This window comes from Enoplosus armatus, chromosome 4 (assembly GCF_043641665.1).
Source record: "Enoplosus armatus isolate fEnoArm2 chromosome 4, fEnoArm2.hap1, whole genome shotgun sequence".
In the NCBI taxonomy this organism is placed as follows: Eukaryota; Metazoa; Chordata; class Actinopteri; order Centrarchiformes; family Enoplosidae; genus Enoplosus; species Enoplosus armatus.
Genome location: NC_092183.1, coordinates 9,782,012 through 9,807,752, shown reverse-complemented (window position 1 = coordinate 9,807,752; position 25,741 = coordinate 9,782,012). Strand labels below are relative to the sequence as shown.

Here is a 25,741-nt window from a genome sequence, read left to right as displayed (position 1 = left end):
TCCCTGAGGACTGATGGGGCTGAATTTGCCTGAATGCCACAAAGGATGAGCGAGACAGAGCATAAGGGAAGTCATGAGTGAGAGAAAGAACGACAGACAGAGACCTTATACACAGCCTCACCATCAATTTTCCTCTTTACTCCCAGGGGAGCTGGCTAAAAGACACACTGGGATATGGGCTCTTTTTTCCCCTTCATCTTTTGATAATCCCATCTTTTTTTGTGTTTGATGTTCCTCTCTATGCTCTCTGAGCAAATCCCGTCCCTGCCCCCCTAATCGCATTACCTCCTAAGGTGTAGAGCACTCTGGGTAACTGGACCTCACCAGTGCCAGCACACTACTCCACCACAACCCAGTACTGACTGCCAGCAAAACATACATGCACCCAGTCGCACACTTAACTCCCTCTAAGACACATACAAACAAAAACTGGCACACAGGCTCAAACAACAGAAAAAGACGCCAACTTGCGTCTTGCCAGAGCAACTGACTAATACTGTGATGGCGCAGGACAGTCACAGTTGGTTCAGGCCTCAAACTGGCAACAGAAGCAGCGTCACACCTGACTACAGCAGCGTATGACCAGCGAACTACCTTTGAGTGAGCCAACAGTCCAAATCTGGGAAAAGAAACATTGATTTCTCTGTCTGTCTTACTGTTACTGCACACCACAGACATGAAAAAGGACTAAGAGAGAATGAAAGCATAGAAAGAAAAGAGAAGGGAGGAAGAAATATTAAGCCAAAGCTGGGAGGGAGGAGTGGGTGGCGTCCAAAAGCTACTAAAACTGTTCTTCATGTGGAGCCAACAAACATAAGTGAGGTATTAAACATGAACCCTATCAGACCAGGGCCAGAGAGAAAGTAACAAGTAAAAGGAAAAGAAAGAAAGAGTAAAAGTGGGGTGAGTTCCTTTCCATAGCAACACCAAATATGTTTCTCAAATATCTTGTAGAGCAAAACTTCCCCACATCACGTCTGCTATGCATCGTGGTAGACAAATCTAAACCTCTTGTTGTGCTGAGCACCACAAAATACCTGAATGATCACAGCTGAAATAAGCAGTTTTTGAGGGAAAGAACCAAAAGAAAAGGGGTGGGAAATAATGAGTGTCAAGTCTGACAAAGCAGAGCAGAAGTGACTGGTTTTCTTACCTGGGTTCGACGCAGCAACATCAGCAGCAACATGAAAAAGACAGAAAGAGAGAGAGAGGGGTTGGTTAAATGTTCATACTAACAGGATAACATAAATATTCATAGGTGCCTGTGCTGTGTCGATGTGTTTCCAGCCTCCCTGCCTGTCCATTGGGAATCTTTATTCCATGTTGCCTTGTGTAAACATGATCATGAAAACCTCCCCGATATGAAGTTCATTCATTCAACTTTTATTTACACTCGAGAGATCATTGAGGGGCAACCCTCATTTATAATGAAAAGAACAGATAAGGAAAACAACAAAGAGATTTACTAACAGAGAAAAGGCAATACCCCAATTAGCTAATAAAAAGCCAGTAAACCTTTCCGATTAGGGACGATAATTTGATACTTAGATTAAAATAATGTAATAAGGTATAAGTGTATTGATTTTAAGGTGATGCTGTATTTTGTTCCAGGAGTCAGGTGCACTATTAAAAGCAGTCACGTCTATATCAACTTTGGTGATTCACAGTCAGACTTAACTAACTAAAACAGAGCAATAGCCACACAAGATTTTCAGAACAATTTTTGCGTAGAACAGGACAGGAATGCTTGTTTCTAACAAATGACTCAATACTGATGAACGTATTGTTTGTCGGAGAAACATGAATCATTTCCAGTAGTCATCGCTTGATGTGTTGGTGCCCTTACATTGCAAGAGAACATTTTGTTAGGAGCTTAATACTGATAACAAAAAAGGCTGATTAAAGGCATAGTGAAAAATCCAAATGTGAATAATAATGAGACAATACAAATTAAGTCTGTTTCCAATCAAATAGTGTTTAAAGTAAACTGTGAAGGATTATTTCAAAATACATCTCTGCTATTATAGAAGTTGCTACTTACCGAAACTGAATTTGACATGTTACTTTTCCATCTATTTTACTTGCCAGGAATCTTATGTTTGCTGATTGATTAATCCAAGGAGGGAAACTGGGTCATTGTAGCAAAGAATTAAGGTTGGGGAAAATAATAAGAAAGGTAGCAAGGGCTTTAAAAATCAATAATAATTCATTAACACTGCGTGTCTGCGTTATAAAGATTAAATTAACCAAAAGGAAACTGTTGAGCCAACTCTGTTTAATGTTACTTTTCTTTGCAAAGTAATTTGAATGTCTCATCATGGCTAATTTCAGAACATATTAATGAGATATTCCTACAGGTACAGTGAACTGAAGGGTTGGGAGATAAACAACTCATTAGAGGAGGTTCAGAGTGTCACTCTAATTATTGTTTGGTAAAGACGAAGCCACCAACTCTCTGCTATTCAAAACATTTAAAAACCAGAACATGTTGACGGCCAATGTGACCTGTGAGACCAGACTAAATCAAAAACTTCTCACAAGCACAGAAAGAGGTTGATGAACAGCGGGGACAAGGTGCAAGATGCCAAAACTATAAACAACAATCATGCTGGTGGCAGCTCGGAGGGTACGAGGCGTGGAAACTACTGATGCACACAAACAGGCAAAAACACACTTGCACACCCAGACGGAGGCAAGCCCATGCTCACTGACACACACACGCACACGCACACGCACGCAGGCACGCACACACACACACACACACACACACACACACACACACACACACACACACACACAGATGCAGACACACAACAACTCTCTGTTGGCTTTCAAAACAAAGGTATTAATCATCATTACACACATACACACAAACGCAGAACACGGGTGGGCCGGGGGTTGGTGTGCCGGCGGGACTCGTCAAAGAGACACACTGACACCTCAGCGCAGCCTTTACTGCTGCTGTCATAGCAACCAAGGTCAAGTGGTCTAAAGCTGTGTGTGCGCGCGCACGAGAAGGAATTGTAACATGCTCCCAGAAGAACTGGTAGGAAATAATGAGCTAGTCGCTGTCAGGATGGAGTAGGAAGACAACACAGATCCCTCAGCTGTGCAGCACGGTACTACCTGTCCAGACCTACGAGCACCCACACGCCAAAAAATATTCCACCAGACAAGACTGTGTTTAGCCAAGTTAAGCCTTTCAAAATATTGTCCAACAATCTGGTGTCTTCAGCTTAAGGGTTACTGGTTATACACTGGATGATGCTACTGCCATATATTTCCAAAACACAACATTTGCATTAATTTCAAGGACTATGACACCTGTGGAGCAAAGAGAAAAATCGTTATTGTAAAACAGGGTATTCCCGAGGTGTTCCAGAGCCGAGGTGGTACACCACCCGAACCCTGAAGCATGTTGTCTCATGATCAATTTAGTTAGTAGATGAAAGCCTAAACAGCCCTCACGCTCATTAAATATATATCATATGGTGTGAAAAAGCAGCACAGCACTTTCCCCCTGGCGATTAAGGTTTTATTTCATTTTATTTCATAAGTGTAATAATTTTTATGTTAGCGGGGGAGGTTTTTGTTTCAGGAGAGCTGTCCTACCCTAGCTATAAAACACTGTGGGAAACTCTGTATAGAGTAATAATACAGTTTGCCCAGTTGTGCATTGATACAGCAGTTGATGCATGGTTTGCTTGATGGGGATTTTTTCTTACATGGTCAGCGCCTTAAACCCCTCGGCACCGCCATTCAATCCCACATTTGAATCTCAAACCAACTCTTTCTATCTGAAACCAGTTGACTTTCACGTCTTTTAGTTTTCACCTTACATATGTTGTACTGCAAGGTAGACGGGACAAAAGCACAAACCTTGTGAAATTCATCTTTAACACTGTGCTAACCTTCCAGTCAAGAACACCCCTTGACAAAGAGAAACCGATTCCGACATCCTTCATGCACAGACTAAACACAATGTCAATGATGACTTTGTGCAGAGGATTTGAAGAGGGAGCTTTTGAAGTGCAACTCAGTGGTTTGAAGTTCAGCACTCTCTTCCATCTAGTCCAATTTATTCTTGTTTCAGTCACTGAGGCATCAGTATCCTGACTCCAAACACAGTGCCTGTCAGAACTGTTGTAATCTTCAGTGGAGTGGTGTCACTCCTAACACAATCTGTCACAATCCACTGAAGGAGGCGCAAAAGTACAAAACAATATTTCTTTATTCTCATACATGATTAAAAACATGAGACAAAGGCCGTTATTAGAAGCACAGACTGTCTAGAACTTACACAAGCTGGGATCTTGGATACAAATACATGCGGTTTGAATGAATAATGACTTCAAAAACACTTTGAAAAGCTCACAAAACATGTGCACACAAGTCACATACAGATATCAATCACAGCACTCACACTGACAAAGGAAAACACATTAATGTCTACGCAGATACAATGCACTTATACAAATGCATTGCAGCACATATACACAGGAGTACTTACAAATACACGGTCCCAAACTCACACACAATCGGACAAATAGTGTCTGAGCGCTGAGTCACAGATCCAGGCCAGTGGCTTTGATCCCACTGGCTGTAGATCAGCATCCTTTTCTGGTTCAACAAATCTCTAAGGCCTTGCTAATATTATCAAATGACTCAACAGATCTTCCCCCACAAACAACAGAAAACATCTTGACTTGGACCCAAGCTGCGATGTACACTCGACTCGATCTTAACAGGCAGCTGTCTTTTTAACTATGACAGATTCATCCACAGCCCCTGTTTCATGTTCAACCCCCCCCCCCCCCTTAAGGTCCACTCTTCTTCTAACAAAAGAGTTTTTCAAAATATAATACCTCCTTCCACTGATTTGCAGATGACACCCAGCTTTATCTGTAAGTGTTTAATTTTAACGGGAAAAGCCTTTTGTGTTTGTTTAATTAGTTATCTAAGCTTGGCAGGCATTTGCGAATCAAAACCATTAGCCAAACCTAGGTATGTAATGGAATGTAAATGTAAGAAATGGCCTCAAAGAAAACTTGCAAATTGTTCAGTTTGTTTGTTTTTTTAAATTATTCAACTTATGAAAAGAAGTCAGGCCGTTTTCTAGACAGAACCTCTTGGCAATACCAAAGTTAAGACTAAAAAACAAAGGTGACCTATCCTTTGGTATCATAGGCTTCCAAACTGCTCATGTCTTATGTCTTTTTGTTTCATCTCAATATTAAAAAACATTAACTATACATGCAAAGCAGGCAAACTATGTCTGTTTCATTATTTCCTGACTCATTGTTACATTATAGTGCTTTAAATCGTACACCAGTATAAGTCCCTGAATATAAAGACTTAAAGCTGAAGAGACATTTGCAGAAATGTGCTTTCATCAGATCATTTCTTAATGCTAGTGTTGATACCCGACAAAGATGAGCATCACCTGGTGACCTCTCTCTCCAATCTTTGTCATACCTTTGTGTTAATTCTCCCTCCCAATCTTCCTCTTTCTGTGTCTGCATTACTTATCCAGTGTGCTCTTTCTCCGGTACGTTAATTGCAGGAACTGGAGACAAATCTGACCTTTTCAGAGTAATCATCCCTTTGGCTCCATTAGATCTACACCCCGGGCCCAATCACCTGCGCGCGCGCACACACACACATCCACACACACACACATCCACACATCCACACACACACACACACACACACACACACACACACTCAAGCACACCTCAATAAAACCCCCCACACACCACCAGAGGTTAATCACAGAGTGAAAGTAGCTATATTCAGAGAGATGGTAATCCTTCCATTCCCTCTGGATACACGGCAACTCCTCTGTGCCCTGCAGAGGCCTTCAGTGCTACCAAAGCAGCCGAGGAAAAACTGGAGAAATATCCCATCAGTGGTCATATTGTATATACTTTTTTTTTTACCACTTCACAGCGGTTTGGCATTGCACATGGGTCATAAAGAAAATCCAACACATGGAGAGGAATGCTATGAATTACAATGACAGGGTTTTCTGACTGGTGGTGTTCATTTTCAAACGATAAAATCAGTTCGTAGGGATTACATATGCTCTATTGTGTGTGTTGGCAGGTGTCAGCATACTTAAAGCTACACTGTGAAGCAGAGGTGGGAAATGCTGATACGCTGCCATCGTCCAACAAAACCTGAAAGGGCTTCTTTAGAGTTGCAATGAAGGCTAGCAAAAAAAATATCAACCGAAAGTCAAGAAGACAAACGCTGTGCTGCCTTGATTTCTGACTCTGTCAAAAGTTGTTTCGTTGAAGAAGAAAAGACGCTTGGCTTCTAGATAGAGCGAGAACAGAGGCGCAGATAGAGTTTAGAGGAGAAAAGGACAAGGACAGGTTGTCTCCTGACATGCCTGAGGAAGACCGATGATGTGGACAATATTAGCCTTCCACTCACATTACCTCACACTAACAGTGATTACATTTACAGCACACACACACATGCCACTGATGAACACACGCACACGCTCACCAGAAAGAAAACAGACATTCACATTCCTACATCAGCGCACACCATCTGAAAATGGAAACAGGCATGGAAACTCACACACACTTACACACATCCCATCAATTAGGAAAGAGCCATTCAGTGATCAGTAAAAGCTGACTTCCAGCTATTAGTTGAGACAGCGCGTTACAGATTGTGGCTGCTCCTCTCCCTTAACTCAACCTTTCCTTTTTCATTCTGTCGTTTTTAAGAGGGGGCAGAATAATTAATAACTGGTATCATTCCAATAAAGCCATTAGCAGTCACTGCATTTGTTCATTCTCTCACTCTTCTCTCTATCCATATTTCTTTCCCTTTGCTTCCCTCCGTCTCTCTCTCTCTGTGATAGATGGACGTGCTTGAAAACAGCTGCAGTGCAGGATAGCTTTTAGGCAAAAACAACCAAAACAAAAAACAACAGTAAAGCACTCAAAATTGAAAATAAAAACAGGCCCGCCACAACAAAGTAGACCAGGGTTAGTCCAGGGGAGTCCTTCTGTGCCCTCGATCTCTGGATGCAACCATAATCAACCATCATTATTTTGAATTTCCTGTTTCCTCTCTGTAGCAATGGTGGGACATAACATTAGCAGCCATACTTGAAAAAATAACCATTCACAATATGTACAACAGATTTTTCTAATCATAAACCAAATATCCAATAAGCACAGTTTTAATGATTTAACCATGACCAGAACAAACAAAATGGCACTTATGAACAAATAAATGTCAGCAAACCCCAAGGTACTGTATATTAATCAACCACTTTAACATAATTATTAGATGAAAATACAGCTCTGGGGTGTCCTGGTAGCCTAGTGGTTAAAACGCATACCATATAAATGAACGTCCCTGATTTTAATGCTTAAGTACAATAAATTGCAAAAAAAAAAAAATAATTAAAATGATAAAATAGTTCTTGTTTTCTCTGAAACAATAATATAAATATATATATATATATGTATATGTTCAGCTATTTCCCCACCAGAAGATGGACACAGATCGGGTTTTGCTCCACTTAGCACAAAACATGTAGTAGTAACTGTTTAAATTTTCCTGAAATCACAAGATAAAAAAGTTGGATCAACACAGTTTCTCTTCAGCTGGTTTCTAAATGTTGAACGTATTGATTTTGTTGACTCAAAGTATTAATATCAAGGGCGCAGCTATACAATCTGTGCAGGGTAGAAGCCTGATCAATTAAGTCCTCATTTATTATTCACATCCTGTTAATTTCCCCAGCTATGGAGGGCAGGCCTGTTATGAAGTTACATTATGAAACATGTGTAAAGAGAAAGAGACAGGAACCCTATGTAAAGTATAGACAGTGCTCCTATCCTTTGGAGTATAAAAACATATTATTATAATATATTCTAAATCGCTCGTGCTGCACATAATGACAAAACCACAGCACCTGTGTGCTGTAAAATGGTGAAAAAACAAAGCTCCATCTATATGCTGATTCTTCATTTTCTCCCTGTTCTCACTTTCCCTGAGGACATTCTGTGATAGCGTACGCTCCATAATGGCCCGGTGCGGTACAACTTTTAGGAGTAAATTGATGTCAGTGACATCGTTGTAAGTTTGCATAAAACCGTGGGAAGAAGAGCAGAAGAAAAAGTTTTGCTGGGGGGGGGGTTGAGAGCAAATTGACAGCAGCCTGCGCTATCTAACGCTTTTCAGATCCTCAAACCCATGCTAACCTTTCTGCAATCACAGTCCAGCATGCTGGATATAGCTTTGATGCAGCCCACACGAGCAGCTCCAGGCTGCAAACACACCACGCCATGTGCTCATACCTCTGCAAAGTTTTGAAACCCGAAGGGGAAAATAAATCTTTTGACATCTAGCAATTTCTGATATTAATGAATACATAGGATATTTTCCTCAAATAATTTAAATTCAGTTAAATTATGAAAATGAGATATATCATTATGTTACTGACAATTAGTTAAACACATACAATTATGCAAATTGACAGCAACTCTGCGTGGATTAAATGAGTTTGGATTAGAGCTGAGCCCGTTTTTTTTTTTAATCTTGCAGGATGAAAAGCAGTGGAAAATTTATGCAATTTATTTATTTACAAAATTAATGAAGCACCTTGACTCGTTGCAGAAATGAATGGTGTCGGGTCAGCCAAACCACTTACAGCACAATGGGGTGCAACATCAAACTGTAATGCAACATCTGTCAAATTTCCAATTCTGGTGCAGATGGCAGGTTGACTATAGTCATGGGAACCTGTTCTGCTGCTTAGCGAACATGCACAAGCACAACAAATCAATGTAGAGAAACATCTGAGCTAGAAATTTACAATTTATGGACAACAGTGATCATGTGAAAGGAGTTTAGTTCATGCTCAGAGACCAGCTGAATCTCTTCAGCCGCAGTCCTGTTTTGAAGTTGATTTAATGTTAGATTAAGTAATTTCATTGTGGATTAACTGAACAAGTGTGAGCCCATGTTTTCTGAGGTTACAGACTAAGGTTAATCACCATCCAACATTTCACCAGTGACCACACTAGATAGCAAGACAGCAATGACAACAGATGATGCAGCAGGATTTAATGTGAATCTGATCAACTTGAGAGTTGCACAGGAGGCGGCAACAGCTTGAGTTTGTTAACACTCATCCAAAGTGTTGGAACTGGGAGATGACTACCCCGGTTTTCAGCTCAAACCAGATACATTTGTCAAAGTTTGGACACGGGGTGATCTTTTCATTAAGAGAAGATCTGTGCCCTGACATTTACAACACCCGTTAAAATGAAGATGTATTACATATTTCACAAGGTGGCAAAAAAGGCATCCATCTCTCTGCCTTACCATCTCTCCCTCACTCTCTCTCTCTCATGAAATGTTGTACAGTTAGTGGCTTATTAATTTAAAGTGTACTGCATCAGCCTATCCTAGGTGAATATGCTAATCAACAATTTGGAGGCCTGATGAAGTATTTTACGAGAGGCCGTAAAAGTATTTTTGAGATTCACTGTCAGGTTCAATTGCTCAAAGTGACTATCCAAGGAGAACCTTATCTCACCCAGTATATTAAAGAGGAAGTGGACTGATGCAAAAACTGAGCAAGATTTAAGTGGCAGACTTGAGGCGCCATACTGTTGTTACAATTGAGTTATCAGTGATTTTTATCAAATGTAGACCCTGCATATTACATAGAAATCAAGTTTCCACATTACATTTTAGACAGCAGAACTATTAAAAAATATATATATAAAAAGAGACCCAGCAGGTTTTAACATTATTACATCATAACCCCTAGCCCCACCCTAAAGTTTAGTTTATCATTTTGTCACACGTGTTTATCTATGTTTTATAAAGCTGATTCATTGACTGCTGTTGTTGCAATATTTAGACAGGTGGTCAGGCTAAAGTTATTCTGACGATCCACACTGTCCATCTGCAACTACATTTTACTATCAGAGTGGAAAGAGCTAAGCACACCATATACATGTTTATAAATATTTGATGCTCAAAATTTGAAATCTGCACTCAATGTTTTCTCCAGCTGTTTTGTCAGGTTGTAAACAGCTGACGTTGTCAAAAAGGGACACCCCCAAGAGGACACACCCCTATCTGCCTGTTAGGGTCATTTCATTTTCACTGTTAAAGTGTTTTGGACAAATAACAGAGCCGATGAACCACATTGAAATGCACCCTGACATTACTTAGAGGGCACCGTCAAACAGGATGAAACTCCACTTTTAAGTCAGACCCGATGGATTTTGATACGCTCTCTGTTTGATTTTGGGTGTAAGGGATGCAAACTGACCAACAGCAAACAAACCAAAACTAACCTCTCGCCTCCTTCAGTTACTTGGCATTGCGCTTCTTGATGATGATGATATGATTCTGCCATCTAAATCTACGCATAATAAAAAAGGCTCTTTTAAGGCTGATTCAAGGGTCTTTGATGTTATGCTTAAAAGGGGGTTATCAAATGCTAGAGTCATTCTTAATACACAATATGTACTTCTCCTTTGCTATGCTAAATACCAAATCTATGAGAAGCAAAGAGCAGAGAGAGACAGAGCACCTAACAGGCTTCGCTGTCATGTCTCTCTCTCTCCTGATGCTACGACATGTCACCCATAACCCATGACATCTTGAAATGAAGCAGACAAGGTGCTGAGGAACGAGTGAGAACAAAGACAGAAAGATATGAGACTGCAAAGAGAAGGGGGAGTAGAAAGAATTCTACCTCACCCCCTGTCTCTCTTTATGTAAGACTTATCCTCTGCCCACCTCATTCTTAACACTGCCTCTCCTCACACGCCGTCAGCATTTATTCCTCTATGAAAGGCTCTGATCGAAGAGTGATTTGCATGATTGCATTTTCCATACCTTGCATTAATAGTGCAGTAGGGATGAATAGCTAATGGCCTATCACATTAAGTAGCCATCTCAACCAGCCATCACATCACAGCTCCTTCAATCTGCTAATGAAACAGGTCTCTTTCTCTCTCTCTCACTTTCTCTCTCTCTAAATCCTTCTCTCTAAATAGACACCTCCGTTCAGGTTAGAAAGAAAGTGTGAAATAAAACATAATATGTGAATGAGAAATTAAATTCCAATGCTGCACATTCTCATCAGTGCTAAATCATATTAATGATCTTAATGTGACAGACTACTACATTGACATATTGGTTCAAGTAATTGAGAAAATTCTGGTTTGTTTGAGCCAGTATATTGTATGAGACATATTAACAGTCCCCATCTTAACTCGTCTGATCTGTGTATGCAAAGAAGTTCATTACAAAAGCCGTGGGTGAGAAATATGAATACAAGCATCTCTAGAAACACTTTTTTATTAATATAGCCTTACATTTCATAGACTGAACAATTAATTAAGAAAATAATTAGCAGATTACAGCCACATAAAAGTCTTTAAGACGAGTCGACAAACTTTTAATGTCACAACAAATGTTTTGTACCATAATTAAGATTTTGTTTCTCAGAACAGAAAAGTTGAGTGTGTGTGTTGGAGAGAAAGTGCATCTGCTTTTGGGCGTACTGTATGTGCATTTGTGTGTGTGTGTGTGTGTGTGTGTGTGTGTGTGTGTGTGTCTGTCTGTGTGTGTGTGTGTGTTTCAGCAAACGCTTGAATTGTTTTCCCATTTGGCTAAGCAGAGCCAGCAAGGGATGCAAAACCTCATACCACAAGGTCATCGACGCCACACTCTATTCATATTTTTACTCTTTCTGGGTTATGCCAAGCTCTTCCAACCCTCTCAACCCCCCCCCCCCCCCCCCACCACCACCACCACCACAACCACCTTCTTACTGCCTCCCGCTAGGCCGAATTTCCGTAATCTTCTGAATCTGCTGCCAATAGATTTCCCATCAGAGTTCACGCTCTTATTGAAGATTCAGAGGATCAAAAACGTGAGATATCCTCAACACCAATGTGGATACAGACATTTTACCACACAGTTGTGCTTTCATACTGAAATACGCCTGCAAAATTCACACTTACTGTACATATACATGCACACACATACACACACGGGCTAAGCTCTAGAGACCTCTTTTAATAGTGTTTGGCTTCTAGGGGATCTGACAGGACCTTGGAGCAGAGGAGAGTTTAAATAGTGATTTCTCTGATGAAAGGAGAGATGAAACTAGAGAAGGAGGGAAGAATGGAGAGAGGGAAGAAGAAAGGGAGGGAGGGAGGAAAGAAAATATGGATCCAGTAAACGGAGAAGGATGAATGGAGCGAGGGAAGAAAACAGAGAAAAAAATGTAAGTCAGGGGGCGAGAATGTATAAGCCTGAGCAAATAGTTATTACCAGTCTCTGAAGGGTGGCGGCGTGAGCTGAATAGACTGGGACTTGGAAACCACCGTTACCAGTGGTGATAGGGGACCGCTTCACAGCCCTGCAATCTGACAAAGGCTTAGTAGGTAATGGAAGCAGACCTCCGACGGCAGAAAAACACTGGAGCTTTAGCACGCTAGAAGAGTTGAGCGTCAGATAAGTCCAAACCCTCTTCAGGTCCAACTTAGTAAACATTTAAACATCAGAGATGCTTATTGCTCATGATTTGTCAAATGTGAACACTCCTGCGCAAATGGAAACACCTGAAACTACAGCCGCAACCACTGGCTGCATAATATTCATTTAAAGTGCAGGACAGCATACTGATTTGGAGAGTGTATCGTTCTCCTTATAATAGCAAGTACAGTACATGTTCTGCTGAAGTGTCTTTTGGCAAAACACTAAATCTTTCTCAGCTGATAGGACCCTGTCTTGTCCCTGACCTTGTGATTTGACCTCACCATGAGGAGTAACAATTGAAAAGACAAATGTATCCTGCTGTCAGTGGATCCTCTCCCGTTATCCTAAACAAGGAACATGATCCTAAAACAAACTGCACAGGCTAAATGCTTAAGCAAAGAAAAGTTGGCCACAAGCTCATCTCTGCAAAAAAGAAAAATCATATTTGACAGTCACTCAAGAACACAAGAAAATAAATGCATACATACGCGCATTCACAAAAGATTGAATGCAGGCACACACACACACCACATATACAGTATAAAGTTTTAGCATTGGGTTTTGTTCATCTGCTCAATGACAGAGAAGGGAATTTCTGAGCTTCAAAACACATTGCAACTGAAATAAAATTAGAAAGTTAAAGTTTCCAGGAGGAAGGCAGATTTCCCAGACTTCCTGGGGGTGTCTGGAGAGTGTTTATGCATCATTCTGCTCCAGCTGAACATTAAATTTGTGGTTCAGCAGTTGACAGTCTGATCAAAACAGACGGGCCATATGTCATGGCTTGGGAAGGTTAGTGTTGAGTTTGTGTGGGCGTGCGTCTGCGTTTGTGTTTACAAAGTCGTTGGCTGGTGAGGTCATGTGCTGAATATTAATGATACATGCACATTTACATACATTCCACATAGATATCAAATGTACCAACGTGTCTTTATCACATCACATTATGGTCTATGAGTAAGTTGCACCAGCTCTTTATTGTTCAAACCTACTTATGACATAAATGTTTACGTAAAAGTGGAGATTTATTAAATTAAATTAAAAGAGGTTGCACCGACACAAACTAGTTCTTACATAGAGATGAGTTGTTACTGAATATTTAAAGTATATCCAGTAATTGGCAGGTGTAAGAGTGTAGCTAACTGACCTAATTTACAAAGCTAACTTTAGCTTGCTAATATGTGACACATTTTGATTAAGTTCACATATTGTACTTGATCAAAATTTGATTTAATAATGAGAAAATTTCAAACTGCATTTCACAAAAACAACACAAAACGCCTCACATTACAGAATGTTATGTTACTAGCATCAGACCGAATGACTAAATAGCATCACTTAGGTTAGCATAATACAGCTTGTGATGCTCCAGTGACTTCCTGTTTCACTACAGCTGTACTAGCAAAGACATTTATTAAGTTTAAAAAGCGCAACCGATTTTAGTAAATCACTAGTTTGAAACTAGCAAGTAGTTACTAGGAACTTAGGCAGGACTTAACTTAGTTATGGATTTACAAATAATTGATGCAACACAATCCAGGTTCCTCAGTCGGCAGTTCTGTTCTTAACCAGAGAAGTTGCAAGCAAGCAGCTGGCATGTGCAAGCTTACTGGAGGCTACACACACCACACACACACACACACACACACACACACACACACACACACACACACACACACAATCACATGCATACCAAAACAAAGAAGAGGAATAACAATCAGCACAGTATTTGCCCCCAGGAGCTTCTAATACAAACCAGGTGAGCAACAATAGCAGTTAATAACTCCAATTTGCTTTGTTATTTAAGTCCCATCACAGAACACTGTTTAAAATACCAATTTGAAATAGTAAATCAGCCACGCAGCAAAAACGTTTATCCCTGGAGACTAATACACACAGAAATATCCAACCAAACAAATTCAAGCAGACATACAGTCCCCTCCATCCATTTAGCCTGCTGCGATACCCACAATTTCCTTTATTCTTCTTTGGTAGAAAATGGCCTTTCTCTATTTCTCCAGCGTTCAAAACCCTGGGTAATTTTCTTAATCTAGGCCTGATTCTGAACATTTGCATAAAAATGTTCACTTTTGAGGCTCCCCTAACAGAACATGGCCCTAATACGCAATTACTCTCCTCAATAGTGGCGGCTAATTACAGAGGTGTCAGACAAACAGGTAACAGAACAGAGAGGCAGCCTCAAACACAATGGCTGAGGTGCTAGTCCGCCACATGGGACAGAGCGGCTCAATGGAAAGCAGTAAATTCATTTAGGCTGGCTTCATTAAACCCTGTTCCTTGGGCCCTGAATCATGCTCTCCCCTTTGCTCTACCTGCTCTCCCTGCTCTCATTTGTGGGGCAGCGGATGTGCTGTGGGTAAGAAGATGGCGATCACACAAATGAGTGAAGCTCAGAAGGAATGGGGGAATGCTGTAGAGAGGAAAGGAGGGAAGAGAGGGAGGCAGAGGGAGAGATGGAAGGAGATATACAAAGCACAGAGAAGACGGGAAGTGAGGGAAGGAAGGATATATGGGAAAGGATGATATCAACAAAGCAGAACAGCAATACAAAAAAATCACAGAGCAATATTACAGAAAGTGCTGGTGGGATGGAACAAGGGCATGTGCTCATTTGATGATAAAGAAATAAGGCATAAAAGGATGAGCATATAAAAGAATAATTCTGAATATGGCTTTTGTTTTATTCATCTGACCTGGTCTTCCAAAAGCCACAGAGAACACAGAAAACAGAGAAAATTACAGCTTTGGTCCTCAAACACAGGCCAAATGCCAGGTCTCCAGCATGGTGTAACAAGGGCAGCCGAGCCCTGTGGTCTCTTTACCATTTAGATTATACTGGCAACTTTCTGACCCCACAGTATGGATAACCATAATAAGCCAGAGCCCCCACTGTGTACCACCTGTAAGCCAAACATATTCACAAACAAAAACATCAACTTGTGCACAGAAATCCCGACCACAAAAGTATCCACAAGCACAAAACCAACTCTACTTGCTCAAAAAGAGAACTACTCATGTGAACTTTCCACTTCTGCATAGCTTTGTCAGACTCAATTCAACACTACTGCCTTTCATTTGCACCATTTTGTGCCCAATTTAACATAGTGCCTGTGAGGAGGACAATTAATGTCTGTTGTAGAATGGACATTGAGAACAGGTATGCCATCTCACGAAAGGAAATAATTCACAGTTCTGAATGTAATTTGAAGGTTTGAGGGGTTTGGTGAAAGACTTCTGCTCCCTTCAGTGAGGGAACATGAGCGCTGATGGTCACGCATATCCACAGAGGAAGTGTCACTATCCTCAGTCCGCTGCTTTGGTTCCTGGCCAACGGAGCACTTCATGAGAACATTTCTGTGTGATTATATTACCTACTTGTTGGGTTGAAAAGCTGATTCCAAGTGACTCAGATCACTTTTACACATGACCTACACACCCAGCTGCAGGTTGAACCCACGAAGCCCGCTGTACAGGCCTCTCTCTGAGGAGGACAACCAGCAAGGCTCACTCACAGAGCCTCAAGACCATATGCGCTTAAGCACTCATTCACAGGCAAGCATCTACAAATATATGTACATAGATACCCACTAAAGGAAAGTATCCATGCATATGCACAGAAAGACATGCGCTGATGTTTTTGGGTGGTTAAGTGAAACTGTAAATTTGCAGGACTGACTGGGACTGCATTCAATCTTGAATAAAAAGAAATAAATAATGTTGGTGCGAACAAGAAAGGTCTTGTAGAAAAAGTCAGAAAATATGAAGAAAAAATGTCCTTTCCCTTTCTGCCACACCCTTTCTGAATATTCCTTTCAGCAGGAATTTAACCTTCAGAGTGGAATTAATATGAAAAAACATCAACCCACGAGAACCTGGGAATTAGATAAAAGCATAAAAATGAGATCAACTCTCAAAACAAAGACATACAATAAGATCAGAGGGAAAATCAAATGAGAGAAGATCTCTCTAAGCAGAGACCTTGTTGGAAGATGCACATTCTACTGTACATAAAGTACATCTTGCATCACTGTACACAATCAAATGCTGTGTTTTTAAAGCATGTTCTCTATTGGCTTCTTCTCTTACCTCCTGGTCTGGTAATAGGCTAAAGTAATAATAATGTTCCCAGCCTGACAGAGCAGAAGGTAAACCCATACATCGGGAGGGGAAAAAAATCTAATTACAGGAAAAATGTATTTGGTCAAAATGGAACCAATAATTTTGCTATCAAGGGTCAACAATTTGGTTAACATGGATTTTAGCTGAATTTCAGGGTCAGGCTCATGACTCATTTTGTGAGATGATAGTGCTTCGATGCCTGTGTCTAATGTGGGTCCACAGCTGTGAGATGCCGGGTTTCCCATATAATGATCACATTTGGACGTTCCACAAGGTAATTTAAACGCTGCTAAGATACATTTTTGTTTAGGATTTAGTGTGATACTGTGGTCTGGAATTCACACCTACAAGGGTGTACAAAGATGTAGCTACAATGTCATATTAGCATGTCTGACAGGAAATGAAAAACTTTCATTCTTAAGCAAAAGAAAAGGTCCAGTATTTAACATTTGACACTCCTCACTGGACATTTCTGTTGATTTGGGATCTTATTAGCTACTTAACTAGTCTCTAATGAGGAAATGTGACTTTTTTGTAACATATTACAAGCCACCATAACCTGCACCAAAAATGCGTTTCCTTAGTCACCAAAAGAGGGTGATAAACGTCAAAGATTACTTAAAGCCCCTTTAAATGCAGCAGCTGTTTAGCTGTCACTGACAGTGTATCACAAATCAAATCTTATGACTTCCAGAAATGAGAGCAATCCAATCAAACTAAAGACCCTGGAGCAGCAGGGTGGCATGGTGAGCAGGGAGACTTCATCTGAAGAGGTCAGGCTCAAATCCCTCTCAACAATACAGCAACACCAAATAAATAGGCTTATTAAGTACCTTTTTTACTAATATTATATTACCTAATTTAGTAAGTTAAGGGTTTGACTTTTCAGAGCATACACAGGGAGTTGCAGGATGCTGCTGGCCTTGGATCTGTGCCCAAATAAAACAGCAGCTCTCATGCTGTTGTAGCCTATAAGCTCCAGCTGCTTGCCTTCATTGTGTCTCTGCGCCGCGCCACAAATGTTCCTCCATCTCCGATACTTATCAAGGCACTGGAGTTTGACGCTGCCATTACTCAAAATTAATAACCACGGCAGCATGTTTATCATAGCACACTTTCACACCCAACCTGCCAGAAATAATCACCCCAGTGTTTGTGTGCGTGACAGAGAGAGAGAAAGAAGGAAAGTGAGAGAGAGACAGAGGAAGAAACACAGAAAGACAACTGGAGGGGAGATGAAGTGTGAAAAAGAGACAGAACAAAAAGAATAAAAGCCTGAGATGAAAGACATAACTGAGAGAGAAATGAAGAGAAAATCTGCTACATGCATACGTGTGCATCTGCCGTACCTAATCACTCTGCCTCCATTACACCACGTTGGTGTTTTCCCGCACCTTTTCCTACCATCATGTCTGACAACAGGGCAACGCTAGCTCTCCTTGTGTATTCACTCTGCTAAGCAGGACTCTAATCTCCGCTGACAGCCAATCTGCTCCAACAAGGCAGGCCTGAGTAAATAAAAAAGGGCCTGGGTTTTTAATTTACAAATCATGCGAGTGCAGTGCAGAGACTGGTTGCCCACTGGAGGGAGAGAAATAAGAAGCATGAAATTCTTAGTAGTGGTAGCGTTGCTCAAATCATAGATCCTTGTGCTGGAGGTGTGAAAATACAAGAGCAGAAAAAGAGAAGTGACAAGGACAGGGGAAGGCCCCTTAGCACCTCTCCTCAAATCTGGAGAGACAGGTGGTGGAGAAACAAGACAAGGACAAATGTCTGTCGGTCAGTGGTTCGGGCCGCGCTGACATTTTCCATGGCATTTAGAAAACATCCAACAAAATCAAAAGAAAAAATGGGGGGGGGTCCTAAAAATAGTTGTGTAGAGGAAACTTAAGCGCAGTGAGGTTATACAATGGATGTAGAGACTTCAAATAAGCTCTTATCAGAGGGATTTGCTCTCTTTCCCACAGTGTCCTGCTTTCTTTAACAGAGACGAACCTTTATGGCTGAACTCAGCAGCTGGCGAAGGTCAGTTGGAAAATCTGTATTTTGTAGTTTATCGTATTACTTTTTTCAGCAGTAATGCTCAGCCGACGGTGGTCCCCACTTATGTCAAACGTGTGAGTTCAAGGCAGAGAAAGAAAAGAAGTTTCTTTCAATACCACAGACTGCATATATATTATGAGAGTGACAGATAAATAAATGAATAAATTCTTCACTGTTAAGAATGAAACCTTTATAATATGTTTCATTGTACACAAATGCTCATAAAGTCTTAGGGCTTAGAGGTCAGACCGGCAATTTGTCAATTGTGGGTGAATTCAGCAACTTTCGCTACAGCTCTGCTTCTCTAGCCGAGTCAAGGCTCATGGGTATTGTAGTATTTGGACCAATCCGCCATGTCAAAACATACAGACAAAACATGATTTCTCAGAAACAAAGTTGACCTCTGCTGCTGACAGAGTAGACACATTCTGAGATGTTTGTGAATGACTAAAATATTGTTTTGGTCATGAAAGACTTTTCATAGGACGTCACAGCACGTCTTTTCCATTCTTTAGGGAATTGGCTGCTCATAGTTAAGACAATTTACTATAATTTCATCTCTGTTTTAATGGTTGAAGGTTACTTGTTGTGTTCATGTCATGGGTTACTTGCTACTGGAAATTTTACAGATCTCACCAACAAAAAAGCTAAATAAAATATTTAAATAATATAGGCTTTACAGAATAACTTCTTTGTGCGTTTATGTATTAAAAAAAATCAATAATGCGGCTGGGTTAAATCCTTTTGCCTGCTTGTTGGTAACTTTCTGAGCATGCACTTAAAAGAAAAAGTCCTTGACTTTGCTGTAAGCAGGAGCAAATCGCTTGGTAAATGTTCCTAAGTCTTTACTTTTAGCAAATCTCCTCCTTTTTTCCACCAAAGTTGACTTTTTAAAATATTCTTGAATGTAACTCTCACAACAAATACAGGCCCTGGTCACCTTCACTGGGGCCAAGCAAAGTAGAACAACCAACTGCCATCTGACACGTCATTGATCACACTGATGTATCATATACTCATTCGATATTGGGGTTGAACACTTCTCCCGGCACTGTGAGATCTGCCAGCTGGCTGCAACAGAGGCTATTTGGAATGAGCTTCCATTGCAAACGCCTCCAAATCCACAAGCCTTACAGCTTTAGAGAAGGTGTGTTTCTGGGAGAATGCTTCTCCAATTATTTTCTGCTTAATAAGCTCCAGAAAGTCAAAGAGGGCCCCCGGTCATCCCTCATCTAGTCCGATTTCTGCGAGAGGGGACAAAAATGTAAAAAAGCCAATTTGGGCTTTGATTTGTGTTGCTCATAAGTGACAGAGATATGCAGAGAATGTTGGCCAGAAGAAAAAAGCAAAGAAGGAAAAAGGGATGAATATTGATTCCCCTGTTTAAATTCAGCTGTTGGAAAGACTGAGAGATGAAGAAAGAGAGAGAGAGAAAGAGAGGGAAAGAACGCCAGGGCTTTTGGGAAATGCCCAACTTCCAACAATACAGATCTCATAAAAGAAATGACTCACTTCTTCCCTGCATTTGCTTTCAGCAAAGACTACAGGCCAACGGACCAATAGACCCCCCCACACACACACACACAAGCATAGACGGACACAGAGGGGGACACATAAATCTGCATGTCAACACAGGCCTTGTGTCCAGCAGCAGGGTTAATGTTAGCAGATTAGATGCTGAGTCTTTGCTTTGACCAAAACCACTGAGGAGCCTTCACCGCAAACTTTACTGCAGCTCACTCACACTCGCACAAACAGAAGAGAGCATGAGATTCGCAAAAAAAATACATGTTTAATCTCCTTACTTCTGGCATAAAGTACAATATGATAAAAATATTATACAAACGACTAAATTTACTATAAAATCAACACAGTCTCCCCTGGGAAAAACGGGTCTCTAGATATAAAATAATCTTCACACACAGACACAAAATGGTTACAAAAATCACAAACACACCATGTACACAACACAAAAGCTCCCAGAGTTTCTGCGAGATGAAAAAAAAACCAAAAAACAGACACCAAGCACCAAAAAATGAAAGAAAACCGTTTAACTTTGACACTGTGTTCTCAACTTGGTTCTAAAAAAGTGAGCGCTGCCATTTGCTCTGCCGTTTCACTTTGATCATGACTCGCTACCCATTTTCAAACGCTGTGACATTTGAAAAACACAATCCCACTTTGGTCTCCTATCATCGCTGGAAGGAGGATACACGGAAATAACAGGGCCAACGCTGCCCACCTGCAGCACATCACATCCTCTCTCCGCAAGAAATGACGGTGACCAAAAAATAGGCGTCCCACTGTCACAATCTGCCCGTCGGACTGTGGCGATGGGAAGTCCATATTTGGTCATCATTTCTCGCTTTCTTACACTGAGACGCTGTTTTCGGCTATTACTGAGGAAGATGAGGGGAGCCAGAGGACACAGCGTTTATTCTTTTTTAAAGATGAGCGACAAGAAGAAAGAGAAGAAGGGACGGAAATGCTTTACTTCCCACTGAGCTCCATCTCTCCAATGGCCCCTTGTAGGGGGACAAATTGATCCTGGAAATAAGGGGTCATTTCCTCTGCCTGTTTACCTGCTCACAGCACACTGTCATCAGTTTGAAACACACACACACACACACAAAGGCTGACCCAGCTGTACCCTCAGAGTGAGGGAGGGTTGAGTCAAAAAGCAAGGAACTGGTGTGTGTGCTGACTTACTCAACAGCAGTGACTCTGATGACCTTTGACTCTTTGAGCCAAATAAACCATTTCAGCCTCTGTGTGTGTGTGTGTGTGTGTGTGTGTGTGTGTGTGTGTGTGTGTGTGTGTAAATAGACGAAACAGTCCATCCATAGCAGAAAACCATCATCGATAAAATCTCACTTATAAAACAGCCTATCAGACTCCTCAGATGACTTTTTGGTGGAGTGTGTGTATGGCTGTCCGTGCTGATATTGGTGTGTGTGTGTGTGTTGGTAGCTCTTATTTAGATTTTATCAATTCTGATTTATTCAGGCTCTTATCGAATCATGGCCCTTATTATTGTCATATTATTGGAGTAAAAGAAAAATATGTTGACAGCAACAAATATTTTCTACAGATTTTCGGTACAGGTTCTTCAGTAAAAGTGTAATGTTCTTTTACACTTGTTTTTATTTTGCATTAGCTGATGCTGATGCATCAAAACAGCTGCCTTCTTCTCTTATCCTCCAGTAAAATATTATATATAAATATACCCAAATAAATATATAAATATACACAAATATTTTTGATGACCCATCTTGAACCCAGGGGCATATACATCAATTATCCAATCAAATGTGATTTAGGGCAACTAGCTCACACCACCCATCATATAAAACCGCTCTTGACCACTTGCTCATGGCGTGTAGCTAGCAGAGCGATGTCATAGTAGGAGGAGTGTGTTGGGATACAGTTCATTTTTTTACATTTCCAGTTTCTCTCTTTAAATAAACCACCTCCCTTCCTCTTCGTTCCGAGCTGTGTGACTGTAAAGTGTAAAAATAAAGCAGCTTATGACTGGAGGCTTTTATTTGCCCTGAATCCTTGAGCAGCAGTCAGCATGTACTGTACACAATACACACCAACACACATGCAGATCTGCAGGTCCAGGAGGCAGGGCAGAGCAAAAGCATGTAAGACTCCTCAGCTACGACTGTCCACCTCAGCCCTTCACTTCCCTACTGTCTCTGCTTCATTCATAAGCCAACACCACATCTACTGTATGCTGCCACGCACACACAGCATCCCAGCTTTATCTCCCACACAGACTGCCACCAACACACACACACACACACACACACCATTTTAAATTCCAATATTCCCACAGGTCACCCAGATAAATCCAGTCAGACGCACATACACCTTCAGCCCCTGAACCAATGCAGTAAATATCATTATGGAATCAACGCAGCCTTGAATCAATCGAGGCCTGTGTGTGTGTGTGTGTGTGTGTGTGTGTGTGTGTGTGTGTGTGTGTGTGTATGAGTGTGATAAAGGAAAGAAGTTGATAACACCATGTGCTCCTGTGAGGATTTCACCAAACTCCATGTTTTTTGATTGAAAGGAGGCGGGTAAGGTATTACCATAACCTTCCCACAACATGTCTGCTGTAAACTCAATAATGCAAGAATGATTTCACACATGCACACACACACACAACCATTGTTGCTATGCACCATGGTAAATTCAATATTGTGTTCACACTCCTAAGCCAGAGTGGGAGTACAGTGGGCAGAGAAGCCACAGCCTTAGCTGGAAATCAATAGATTAAATAGAAAGGTATGAATAAAACACAAGATAATAAATAAAAGAGGAGATGGTTTACTCTTGCCGTCATATACTGTACAGGTTCTCTGCCATTTGAGAGAGAAAAAGGAGGAAAGGAGAAAAAGCAAGAATGATGACCAGGGAGACAGAAAAAAAAAAGTTCTTGTTGTGCTTTTAACTTCCTGTCCTATGTTTCCGTGTGTCATTTCAAGTATTTCAATGTGTGTGTGTGATCTAACAATGATGAATGCATTTCCGTCTTCATAAAATATTTTCAAAGCCAATTTTTCTAATATTAGGAAACCTACATCGTTTACATCCATGTTTAAATCAGCTAACAGTATTCTTCTTCCCTGCCTTTGTTGGTACATTTCCAACCGAATGGCCACCAATTGTTTATCAATTAAATAGCACGAAACTATCACCTTCACATGTACATTTGGGTCCTCATGCATGTGCACAAGGTACAAACAAAATAAGGGACCCGCTCACAAGAAACATTGCTCCATAGTGCTACTAGTGGTCAAAAACTCCACAGGGGAAGAAGTGAAGCAGAAGGATCTCAAAATCTAGTGCTTACTAAAGACAAAGGCATATTTGTGAATATTACTGTGATGCCAGAGAAGCGACTATTACTTTTCATTAATCATTAACAGCTCGCTCCCCAAAAGATGATGAAAAGATCATAAAAAATGACTAATCAATGACAGATTTCTTTGCCAACTGAGACCCTAAAGAGCCATTCGTCAAATGATCAACTGAGATGGGGCAGCCGCACAACCCACTGGGCTTCTTTTATTTGATTTATTTAAAGCACTAGCACACACATAGTATTGGACTTAAAATAATACGACTGTTGCATTATAAAACTAACTGTTACATATCACTGTGTGTGGTACTGGTCTGTACAAATCGATTATACTTCACTTGACGTACCTGTCGTTGATGCTCCAGTTGAGGCAGAGGTTGAGGGAGCTGAGGTTGCGACATTTCCTCACCACCTCCATCACCGTCTCGTTGTTCAGCTCTGAGATGTGCCGCAGGTCCAGGACATTCAGGTTTCGTAGCTAGAAGTGGCAACACACAAAAACATTTGAATGATTTAATCCTGTCAAGTTCACACAAATAACTAGCTGTGCAGCACAGACAACCTAACAACAACACTCCCAACTGAAAGTACATTTAGTCATCCCTTTTTGTAATTACAAATAATGTCAACGTGTTTTTTAAACATATTGTTAATAGTTTTTTTTATTATTAAAAGGGACGAAAAAGGTCTTTAGGGAAATATCAGAAATTCTCCTTTTTGGGGAAAGCTGGCAGGCTGTCAGAGTGCCAGTGTTACACCATAGGCATCAAGAGACAAAGTAAACAGACTTGCGCTGTAGCCTACATTCTGTTTAATGTGCTACTGCTGAGCAGCTACTTAGCTATCTAGCCTGAAAACTGACAGTGCAGTGCACTTTTCCCCGGTGAATGTTTGTTTGGTCGCTCATTAAACAAACGAAGGTGCAGGACAAGTCGTGTGTTCATATTTGTAAGTTAGATAAGAAGGAGACTTCAGCAGGACAGCTAATGTGGGTTGTTGTTCAAAGTCTGTGGCTCTTGTGTTGTGGCAAACACTCTGTGTCACCATCATGAAAATATAAAAATATCAATTTCTCCTTTTTGGTTTCTGATTTGTTGTCAAAAGAGAACACAGGACAAGTGACTTATAGAGCAGATATGTATGCTGCTGCAGACAAAAAAATGCAATTTAATTTCAGCTGGACTTGGACGAAGTAAAATCCAGCTTTTATACTTTATCTCTTTCACACAAACAGGAATGCAGGCAGTCAATTTCCTCTCTGTTCATGAAGGAACCAGCTGTTGATTTGTTACTATGAGCAGTGCAAAAAAACCCAGAAAGCTACAGGAAGAGAAATATTTGGTGAAGGCATGTACGTATGTCTACACGCCTGCTGAATTACATGGATGGTTTTGATGTATCCTCAAGGAATATGGGAAAAAAATCTCTCTATATACTGAGTAAACTTGTATGCCGCATGTACTGAAAAGATAGCATGAATGCAGAATAAAACCAGAACCAAAAAAGAAGGCAGATAAATGACACAAAATTGCTTGCTGTTACTGTTTATCATTCTGCGCCTGCATGCCTGGTGTGAGGGGTTATGAGCCAATATGAGCATTCACTTCCCTTCTTCCTTTCACCTGTCCGACTTTCAGTAATCCCTCTTTCCGATCTGAATACCTTATAAGAGGGGGTTTAGATTAATCTTCCAGTCAAAATCTCTACTTCCTGACACACTCTTAGAAACCCACACTGACACACTGTTCAACAAGCGTTCCTGCTCGCTGAAAATTACCAAAGGCTTTTTGAGTCACTGCACAGGTGTATTTTCTCTGATACAAACTCAAAACTATTTAAGGCACAGGTGCGCACACACACACACACACACACACACACACACACACACACACACACACACGCTCAGACTCATACACACACCAGGGATGAAAGATAATAGAGGTATGATATTCCGGCCGGCCGCCAGGGAGGCAGGGAGGTAAATGTCATGGCCAAGGCTAAAGAGAAAACAAGCTTACAGTTGGTGTTAAGATCACTGAGCACTATTGTCGGCTCCATAGGCATGACATATACCTACCAGCATGAAGACACAAGGGGGGAATGGATAAGGACGGAGGCTCACAGGGTGAAGTAAGCACACATGTA

General features: G+C 40.9%; 1 protein-coding gene across 1 annotated transcript in view; it reads right to left on the bottom strand.

The window, feature by feature from the left end:
- The window catches only part of fbxl17 (F-box and leucine-rich repeat protein 17), a 201,401-nt gene that overhangs the window by 99,612 nt on the left and 76,048 nt on the right, over positions 1-25,741 (bottom strand). The window contains exon 7 of the mRNA XM_070904926.1: positions 23,944-24,074. Coding sequence (XP_070761027.1) covers positions 23,944-24,074 — 131 coding nt within the window. The remainder of the gene's footprint in view (positions 1-23,943; positions 24,075-25,741) is intronic.